General features: G+C 21.7%; 3 protein-coding genes across 4 annotated transcripts in view; all 3 read right to left on the minus strand.

The window, feature by feature from the left end:
* Positions 1-5522, minus strand: part of LOC102673941 — a 15130-nt gene extending 9608 nt beyond the window's left edge. Inside the window, exons 1-6 of the mRNA XM_006614154.1 lie at positions 5288-5522; positions 4845-4947; positions 3925-4033; positions 3642-3852; positions 2080-2246; positions 1347-1526 (exon numbers count right to left, since the gene is read on the minus strand). Of these exons, the coding sequence (XP_006614217.1) occupies positions 1347-1526; positions 2080-2246; positions 3642-3852; positions 3925-4033; positions 4845-4947; positions 5288-5360 (843 nt within the window). The 5' untranslated portion in view covers positions 5361-5522. The remainder of the gene's footprint in view (positions 1-1346; positions 1527-2079; positions 2247-3641; positions 3853-3924; positions 4034-4844; positions 4948-5287) is intronic.
* Positions 5523-5909: 387 nt separating this feature from the next.
* Positions 5910-7919, minus strand: LOC102673805 (INO80 complex subunit B). 2 transcript variants are annotated; one of them, XM_006614153.1, is made up of 6 exons: positions 7719-7919; positions 7260-7425; positions 6999-7179; positions 6637-6870; positions 6363-6535; positions 5910-6276 (listed from the first exon to the last, which is right to left on the minus strand). In XM_006614153.1, the coding sequence occupies exons 1-6, from the start codon at positions 7762-7764 to the stop codon at positions 6144-6146; spliced, it is 933 nt and encodes a 310-aa protein (XP_006614216.1). In that variant the 5' UTR covers positions 7765-7919; the 3' UTR covers positions 5910-6143. The 2 variants fall into 2 exon arrangements, with proteins under 2 accessions (XP_006614216.1, XP_031365596.1); XM_031509736.1 differs by having other exon boundaries at positions 7761-7904.
* Positions 7920-9580: 1661 nt separating this feature from the next.
* LOC102673679 (BTB/POZ domain-containing adapter for CUL3-mediated RhoA degradation protein 3) overlaps positions 9581-10773 on the minus strand; it is a 4010-nt gene continuing 2817 nt past the window's right edge. The window contains exon 5 of the mRNA XM_031509737.1: positions 9581-9724. Within this exon, the coding sequence (XP_031365597.1) occupies positions 9717-9724 (8 nt within the window). The 3' untranslated portion in view covers positions 9581-9716. The remainder of the gene's footprint in view (positions 9725-10773) is intronic.

A 10773-nucleotide genomic window follows, 5' to 3' on the forward strand; every position in this document is an offset into this window, starting at 1 on the left:
GGCCGAGTCTGCGCGAACGAGTCGGTCACCGCTGCACGCCGCATCGCTAAACGTATATGAGCGCCAAGCGGTTTCATCCTTTCCTTCTCTCGCTCTGTCTTTTTCTTTTCCCCTTTCCCTTTCGCATTTCTTCTCTCCGGCCTCGTTGCGTGTACCCTCTGTTCGCAATCCCTTCCTCTTTGTTTACCAAACGACCTTGCGCCTCGTTTCATCGTTTTTCGTTCTTCTCCAATTCCATCATCGTATACTGGTTAGAAGTTCAATAAAGGCGGCAAAAATTTAAATTTTAAAAGAATGATTTTTTTAAATAATATTTGCTTAAAAAATAAAAACCATGCTTTCTATGTGAATTATAATGAATCTAAAAGAAAGTAGTTTACTTACGTTTTGTTTACATTTTGTTAAAAATATATATTTTTATTATAAAATCATTTTTCGAATTTTCGTCGCCTTTTTTATATTTTCCACCAGTAGTAATATTTATTTTCTGTTTGTTATTTCTCATCAGTTATTGCTTCGTTGAACAGTTTTCATTTTTTTTCCTTTCTTCTTACTCCATCTTTGTTCTTTCTCATTCTTTATCGTATCATCTTCTTTTCTTTTGTCGTTTCTTCTTTCGCGTAGCCTGCAATTTCCTTTGTTTGTTTTAATTTATGATTCTTACAATATTGTTATGGTTTTTCCAAAATAAATGTTGTTGTGAAATAATCATGTTTATATCACTTATGTAAATTTTCGGATTTACACAAAATAATCAGAGCAATTTTACATATTTGTTCTTTCGCTATCCATCCATTTATCAAAATTATCTCAACCATAAATTATTGAAAATATGATCTCTATTAATATTTTTATTTTAATTCCATTATGCTTTTATATTTTTTGTAAAAATATAATTACTATCCATTATGAATAGTAAATAATTAGTAAAAAAATGATAAATTTATTCAAACTGGCAATGTTCATATTTATCATTATGGTTTTATTATTGTTTACGATCTCATGATATTTCACAAATTTTAATTTATCAAAATATAAATGATTGAATTTTTATCCTATATCTTATTTTTCGAATAAAATATTTTAAAATGAAATATAATATTTCATAGCATATTCTATTTTATTTCAATTTCATTTCGTCTCCATCGATCGCAATTCTTTCTCGTCTCTTTTGCTCGCTTTCATTCAAGCTTCGAATACAATTGTGCGCACAAAAATGCAGGAGACGAGGTCGACGTATAAAATCTCGGATGAGTGTTTTACGTATCCGACATGCACGTACAAGGATCATATCTTACGTGTGCCGAATGAGTAAAACACATAATATATGTAGACGGAATCTGCATACCTGGAAAGGAAACGATGTGTCTACCAATCGTTGGTTCAACCGGGTTGCCATCAATAGCCAACACGTGAAAATCGTGGTCAGAAATGGATAATAGTACAGGACAATTGTATGCATGCGCGTTAATAAGTCGGAATAAATATTTTCTTCCATAGTGGACTTCAAAGATAAATCCGTTATTCTAAAAAAAAAAAAAAAATACTAGTTAAGTATTAAGTAATTAATTATTAAATATGATTTTAAAAAAATGTAACATCAGAGAAAGTTCTCATTTCAATAACGTAATCGATATTATACAACCTTGATATGGATTAACGAATAGAACTAAAATGATGAATTCTAGCTTTTTTTGAAATTGAAATATTTTTTAAAGAATGTCATGTTCAATGATTAGTATTGAAAAATTATCTTTTTTAAGCTATTATAAGCTATTATTAAATTATATTTAATTAATTACATAAAATTTGATGGTAAAAAAAAAAATATTTGAAGAAATATTATTATAAAATTTATTTGTATTATTGTTTGGTATCTTTTGATAATTTTTTGTTTAACGAATACCTATGAAAATAAAAAAAGAAAGAAAGAATAAAAATTATTCTTATTTCTATATTTTTTATCCTAAAAATAAGTTCATTTTTTCAAATAAAAATTTTGAATAAATATCTTTTATTCAAAATTATATTTTTCTTTGCTCGTTATATGACATCTTGTCTAATTAAATAAAACAATACCTGGCCATTTAAGAGGAGTTCACTGGGCGTAGGTGGATGTAGATGCGAGTACCGCGACAGTGGAGTTGGCGGCCTTGATGACAAGAGAAGTATCCTTTCCAAGCTAGGGTCATCTTGTGGTCCTCGAACTGTCAACGACCCGTATATACCGTCGCCCTGCTGTGAAACTAATAATCCAACATCATTAATGCTTTCGTTATTTTTGTGATTAATAAAAGAATTTACATTCCATTACCATACTATTATTTCATTTTGTTATTATGAACAAATCTAATATGGTTACGTTTTTTTTAAATGTAAATTTAACAAAATAAATAATTTTATAGAATATAATAATTCACAGAAAGTGAATATTTGTTAATCAAAAATTTTTTTAAAATAATATTTAGATTTAATATTTTATATTGTGAAGAATATTATACATATAAAAAATCAAATAGATTGAAAAATTTTAATGTTAATACATCATTTCAATTTAATGCATCTGCAATAATAAAAAGTTCAATTTTAGATTAATATAATGAATAATCAATTTCAAAGTCAAAACTTCACTGTTTGTTCAATTTTAAAACTAGACTTATTTTTTTAATTTTATTAATTTTATTAATTTTCTGTTTTAATCTTGTTTTATTTCATTACAATATTGATCGAAATGATGTTCTATAACAAACATTTACGGTAGTTTATATTCATTCAAAAAAGTCTACTTATTTTAAGATTACAAATATTATTTCATAAAAATTTTGAATTTTTTATTTATTTTTTTGTGTATATTGAAATTTTTAATTATTATTAATTATCTTTTTTTTTTATAAGACAATAACATAAAGCGTTAACAAGAACGAAATTTGGACGAGTTCATTTTTCGCCCATATTAAATGTAACCTGTCATCTCATCTAAATTTATATACAAATATGTTTAAATTCATTATATTTTTTTATTTTTTGAATTTAATTCTATCTATTTTATATGATAACATATACAATAAATTATTTATATATAAATTTAATTATATTTTATTAAAAAAACTATAAAAAAAAATAATTATATATAAATGCTATAAAAAGACATGCAAATGAATTTATTTTTCAATTAATTTTAATAAAAAAAAGAAAAAATTAAAAAATTTCTAATAAAAAATTTAATTTTTTTAATTTTTCATAGAATTCAAAATTATATAAATGCCTTAATATACCTGATCATTCTGGATAGATAGTCTTATTAAATTTGATTCTACTATTGTTTTAAAAATACAAAATTATTATCATATTTCACTTGATTATACAATGTAAAGTAAATTTAAGAAAATGTGTTAAAAAAAATAATATTTCTGACACTTGATATACATCACTTTTCTTGAAACACCAGACGTAAAATGTAACCTAACTTCTACACGGTTTCAAGATATTGATCTACTTTAATTTTGCTTGCCTCACAGAGGTAGAAGTTATTCTACAGCGCGGGAAAATTGAAATGATTTAAATATATTTTTGTTTTAATTAATTATTCTTGCATTTAATAATTTTTTTATTTTAAATTTATTTAATTATAATATATTTACCTATATGGGCATAATAAATGTATGTACCAACATTTTCCGGTTTTAATTTATATCGAAAACCTCCAAATGGTAATATGGAACATTGTGTAACCATTGGAACACCATCCATATGAGCAAAATTTTTTTGTCGTAATCCATGCCAATGGAAAGATAATTCTTCAGATCCTAATCTATTATATAAAAGAATTTCTATTGTGTCTCCGACACATACCTAAAAATTAAATTTGTAATTTAATGTAGTATGATATAATTGTAACGTAGAAATTAATTTTAAAATTTTTACCTCTATTTGAGGTCCCGGACTTCTTCCATTAATTCCTAAGAACATTTTCGATAATATTATTTTATTGTCAATCATTGATTCATTTTTACTTTCAGAACTATTATGAATGCTGTAAATAATAATAAGAATTAAATTTGACCAATATATATCTTAAAAACATTTTTAATTGTACGTTTATATTTGGCATAAATTTTAAAAACTATGACTATGAATTTAAACAATAATCAATTTTTAAAAAATGAACCAATTAACGATATATTATTCTTAACATAAATTTCAGGAAATTATAAATAAAGTTGAAATTGTACCTGATATTTATAATAAAATTCTATTAAAAATCGCAATTATATAAATTTCTATCAAAATCTTATTCAATTAATAAATAAATCTTCAATTAAGTATCCTATCTTCCTCTCTAAAATTTTGCCCTATTTTTCTTTAGAAAAAGTTTAATAAAATTTCAATAATAGTTTTACGCTAAAGTCTTTACACAAAATTTATGAATGTCATTATTTAGTTTTACTGCCTGTAGTGTAAACAGGTCCGTAATAACTACTAGTAATGTAAGAACCAGTTGGAAATTAAAAAAATCAAAGTACATTCTGTACCCAAGCGTATTAACCGTTAGTTCGTAGATTATACTGGAAATTGTATATTCGTTCACATTGAAATTGACGAAAATAACAAGAAAAATATTTTCTATTTTAAATTTATTCAAACATATCAATCATTGATTTATTTTCATATAAAATATATAATTTTTATGTATAATATTATCTTTTAGTTTAATATGATTTCATGTATAAAATTTATATTTCGAAAGTATGTTAGTTGTTTTTATTTTAATTTTATTACAGTTTTGAAAGTGCATTCTTTTTGTTCATTAAATGCATTGATGAATTTATAGATTTTTATCCTACCTTATCGTATTAGGCAATTCTCCAACGTAGAATTCATAACGGCATAATTTTTTTGAAAGTGCATTATCAAGACACGATCGTAGACATTCATGATAATTACCATCTAATTAAAAAAAAAAAAGTAATGAAATTAATTTATGATTCATAAATTTTATTTCAAAAAGAAATCTTTATGTAATAATTTGGCTATGTAATAAAATTAATAATAAAATATTTGAATTTTATAAGTCATAAAGTTTATGTTATAATATTCAATTAATAATTTATTTTTTTTTATATTAAATAAAACAATAATTTTGTTAAAAATATTTAAGAAAATAAGTTTATATTTTTCTAAAGTAATAAATAAATTTTGATAATAGTATTAATTGTATTACACTTTTATAATTTTGTACCAATAAAAAATATTTTATAGTTTAAAGAAGATAAGTTTATTTTCTCACCCTTTATTTGAGATTTTGATATTCCTAATAAAATAAAAATAATAAAAACTATAAAATTCTTGAACCAACACATTTTAACCCAGATCAACTGGATTTTACTAAAATTTATTAAATTATAAAAATCGACAATTATAAAATAATCGAACTATATAAATCATCGCGAATCACTAACCATCGATGATTAAAATAAACACTGACGATGTTACACGTTTCACGATCATACGGCGACTTAGTTGAACCTATCTTGAATGGTGAAAGCAAGGCCTAAGCTATTTCTAGTTATACAAGTTAGATTCAATGTAAATTCAAATTTTTTATTCCTATTAAAATATTATAAATACATATTCATATATATAATTATAAACGTAAATATAATGAATATATTTATTTTCATATATTCAAATAAATAGTTGTTACATATATCTTTTTGTTTTTTTTATTTACAAAATACATTTATTTAAATTACAAGTTAGAATATGACAAATACATATTCAAATATATATACAAATATTACAATAAAATAATTACATAATAATATATACAGAATTATTTACAAATTAATTATAATATTAAAAATTCAATGTGAAATATTTTTTTTTAAGTAAAAAAAAAATATTTTATATTTTATAATACTTTTGTTTTCATATTTAAGAAACTCAATAATAAGTATTTATATAAAAGTATAAATTCTATTGCATTAATGTTCATATTAACAAAGATTTTATTGAAATTGTAAAAATAATTTGTTTTTTTATGATAAAAAAATAAATATTTCGTATAAAGATTAGATAAATTTAAGAAAATAGAAAAGAAGTATTTAAATAATTAATAAAGTATTTAAATAATTATATACATATTATACAGATATAGATAAATTAGCTTTATAGCATTCTAAACTGCATAAAGGTATTCCAGTTTTTGAACATGAATATTTTTTTAAATTTTTACATTGATTAACACCACAAAGAATTTGTATTGATGGTTCTTTTCTGAAAAAGAAAAATACAAAAAAATGACATAATGATTTTATAATATTTTAATTAAATCTTTTAAATTATTAATTATTTTTATTTACTCTTTTGTAGGTTGTAATGGAAAATCTTCTCCAGGTGGTAAAGATATTGAACTTCCTTCAAGTGTTAAACGATATGTAACCAAAGGAACTTGTCTTCTAGAAGGTTTTCCTTTACTAATAACTTTAGAAGCTTTAGATTCTTGTTTTTTTAGTAATCTTTCCATTGTTTTTTTCTGTAGAAGTAACAATGTAATTTTAAAATATTGTACATATCATTTTTATTTTATAAAATAAAAATAAAAGTTAAAAATTCTAATTTTAATGATTATATTACCTTATCTTTTTCTCTCTTCTCATCAGCAAGCTGTTTTCTTTTCAATGACTTAAGAGCAGCTTTTTGTATGGCTTCAGCTGTCATAACTTTTTCTTTGTAACCAGTTGGTAATGACATGAGTTGTTCAACGGCTGGATTTGGTTCTGTATCAGTTTTTCTTTCAAACATGGCTCTTTGACGTGCTGTCATTAGTTTTGGATCCTTTGGTTTAATTTTTTTTAGTTCATCATCAACCTAAAATAAAATATATTTATTTATTTTATAAATAACGCAAATAAGATTTACACAAAAATATTATTATATTAAGTTAATATACAAATATTACAAAAAAAAACTGAACATTATAAATATGAATTATTTACTTCTTCAAGTTTTCCAGATTCAATTGCATCAAGCCATCGTTCTTCTTCACTACTAGTACCACTATCTTTACCTTTATTATTTTTTAGAACTTTTTTTTTTGTAGCAGTTTTTGGAGATGGACTTGCACTTACAGTGTTAAGATTGGATGTTTTCTGCATTTTTTCACGTGGTTTTTCTAGACTAAACATATTAATATAAATATTTATATTTTATATAACGATTATATACAATAAAACAATTTATTATATTTTTTTATTTACCCTTTATCATCATCTTTTTTTATCTTAACTCTAAATGTTTTTTTTTTATCCGTTTCAACAGTAACATCATTAAAACCATCATTATCATCATGAGTAATTTTTTTCTTTTTATGCTTTTTATGTTTATGTTTCTTATGTCGTTTTTGTGGAGATACTTCATTAGTTTCTAAAAAACAAATAAATAAATATAAAAATTAATAAAAAATAATTATAGACATAAATACATATAAAAACTGTTTAATTTTTTACAAAATATATTTTTATAAAAAGATGTCGTTTCTCTAAGTTATCTAGAAATATTAACCTCAACGATGAAATTGATAAAAAGAAAAAATTAAAATATTTACTTTTATCATTTTTATGCATAAATCAAATAATTAATTATTTATAATATATATATAAATAATAATATAAATAATATAAATAATAATTAATTTTTCAACAAATAGAAAATCGTACCTACAGTTATATCTTCGTCTGAACTTATGTCTTTTGCCTTACCCATTTTATTAAAATTTTATTAGTACTCGTTTGCCAGTGCCTCTAATTTTCTGATATGAATCATACGTATATGATTTATAAATATAGAATGAGAGAACAAAGGAAAAATTGAGGAATTATCGCCATCTTTAGATTAGTATAAACACGAAATACGAAATATAGATAAGAAAGTAAATAGTAAGACAAATAATAAAAATTATGGAATCAGCGCCATCTTCAGAGTCATTGAAATATATAAAGAAATTTTATTTTAAATTTATTGTTGCAAATAAAACGTATAAAGAAAGAATAGAAAATTGTGAAAAAAGAATAGGAATAGAATAAAAAAATCGTCAGTGCCATCAAAGACAGTTTTTTAAAGAATCATCTTTCTAAAGATAAATTCAAAAGATGGCATTGATTCTTAATTCTTATTCTATTTTATCCTGTCTCTAAAAAAATATTGATACTCAAAAGTTAACACTAATTAATTTTTATTCTATTTTATGATTTCAATATTTTTATTTTATATCTATTCTTTTCTCGCTTTTTGGTCTCCATATATAATTATATTGCTCTATATATTTCTTTGCTTTTGACACATACCGAATGATTATAAATGAAATATCAATTGAATGCATTATCATCATTCTTTTTTTAAAAATATAATGTATCTTAACCTTTAATGTAAAAAATTACATTCTCGATTTTGCAATGTACCTAAAAAATTAAATACTCTTATAAACAATATTATATATAATATTTCATAAATAATATTATATAAAATATATATATATATATATAATAGAATATTTATTCTAATTCTTTTTTTTTTATGTTGAAATTTATGGTTGAAATTGGAAAAAATTTCAACCATATAATTAACATTGCAATTTTATTCTAATATTTTTTAATAATTTTATTCAAATCGGTAAAATTTAGAATAATATTAAAATAGTTAAGATCAGATAAAAAAATGCATTAAATATATTATTCTATACTTTATTTATGTTATCATCATTTCATCAGATAGTATTTTGAAAATATGATGCAAATACAATATCTTTTATTTTTCTTATCTGTATTTCTGAGTTCCATCATTATTTTTTTTCTCTTATTCTTTAAATAAGATTTAAAATATTTTATTATCCAGTAACTTTATAAAGTATTTTTAAATTATTTATAATATATTTATTTATTATTTAAATGCAAATAAATTCTATTATTTTTTATTTATTTATTTTCTTTATCATGTTTAACAAGAATTACTACACATAATATTTTTACATTTTGTAAATATGTTCTTTTAAACAAAAATTGGAGAAAAATTTTTACAAATCAGTCTTTTTCTAGTAAATATGCATGTAGAATATATAAATAATATATTAGAACTATGCATAAATAATTCTTTGAAACATGAATATTATTATTCTTATTAATGTTATCTAAATCTAATCCTATATTATAATTTTAATTTAATATATTTTTCATAAAATATAAAATATAACACTATGATTATTTTATCGTGATAGAATAATAATATTTACATATATATCAGGGCCATTTATATCTAATAGATAAAATTTGACATTCATTTTGTATACATATGTATGATACTACAATTTAATATTTCATTCTTAATAAATTTTGGCAAGTCTGCAAACTCATTTGTGGTATTCATTTTTACAAAAAAGATAGATAAATATATATGAAATTTTAAAAATGTAGATAAAAACATATTTGTTATTTGAGCAATATTTAGATATATTTATAAATTTTTAATTAGTGAATAAAATCATTTATCATTTTAAATATTTTAAGAGATAATCAATTCACCCGGATACAAGACAAAATTTTGTTATATATTTTTAAATAATTGTAAAACAGAAATATTAGTTAGTTATACAATGTGGCCAGATAAAAAATTTCGTTGATTTAATAAGTAGACCATGGTTACCCCATGTATGATGGGACGTACTAGTTTCCTGAAAGAAAAGATACATAATCAGTACAATTTTTAATTTATTTTTTGACAACGACTACTTCTACTATTTTTTAAATATGGAAATATGTAATTTGAATAAATTTTATATTTCGTGTCGGTTTTACCTGACAAAGGAGGCCACTAAAACTGTGCTCTACTGTGAGGTTGAAAAATTTAAGCAATAATGTTTGATTAACATAATATATATTGCATTTAGCTTAACTTACATATTACATAATTTTATAATATTATTTAATTATAACGATTTATAATAAATACGAAATATGAACCATATTCATTATTTACAATTTTAAATTTATATTATATAAATTTATAGGAACATGAACTCTTTTTTGTTATATTTATATTGCGATATATATATTATAAATATCGTCTTGTATTCGGGAGAATAATATAAGTTTTTAACTTAAAAAAAAGAGAGAGAACTTAATAAATAATTTAAAGTAGGACTGAATTTTTGAATATTGAATTTTATATACTGTACTACAGTAAAATAACTGTAGATTTAAAATTGGAATACGTATGGTCCCTTCATTAAATATGAGTTTGCACCATATTAAAAAGAATATATTAAATTAGTTTGTAGTATTCATTGAATTATAATACATTTATTTTTTTTTTTAAATGGAAGTGTGTAAACAAAATAAAAAGCATTAACATGAGAAAAATATACCATATTTTGGAATGATATATAGAAATTAACACAAAGCTTATATGCTTGTAAAAGTCATTGTCTTGTTTATACTAAAAAAACTAAACATTTTTAACTTTAATTTTAAACCAAAAAACCAATCATATATTATAGATTAATTTTTAAATTATATTAATTATAAGACTGGCTTATATACTCCACTGTAATTATTTTACTGGCAGTGTTTACTCCACATCATCTTTTAAGCAATTTAAGATAATTCTTAAATTGAAAAATGCTCAAGTAATACATTTTTTTATATTAATTTATTTAAACATAATTTTTTTTCGTAAAAAAAGAATATAAACATGTTGGTTTTATAAATATATATATATATA

The sequence above is a fragment of the Apis dorsata genome, unplaced genomic scaffold (assembly GCF_000469605.1).
Source record: "Apis dorsata unplaced genomic scaffold, Apis dorsata 1.3 scaffold_170, whole genome shotgun sequence".
NCBI classification, from domain to species: Eukaryota; Metazoa; Arthropoda; class Insecta; order Hymenoptera; family Apidae; genus Apis; species Apis dorsata.

What these genes read in the sequence shown, in the direction of transcription:
- LOC102673805 (XM_006614153.1), bottom strand. Translation starts at nt 7,764, where the DNA reads ATGGGTAAGGCAAAAGACATAAGTTCAGACGAAGATATAACTGTAG. An exon ending in AATCTGGAAAACTTGAAGAA is followed by an intron (nt 6,871 to 6,998) that starts GTAAATAATTCA and finishes ATTTTATTTTAG; the next exon opens with GTTGATGATGAACTAAAAAA. An exon ending in CCATTACAACCTACAAAAGA is followed by an intron (nt 6,277 to 6,362) that starts GTAAATAAAAAT and finishes TTTCTTTTTCAG; the next exon opens with AAAAGAACCATCAATACAAA.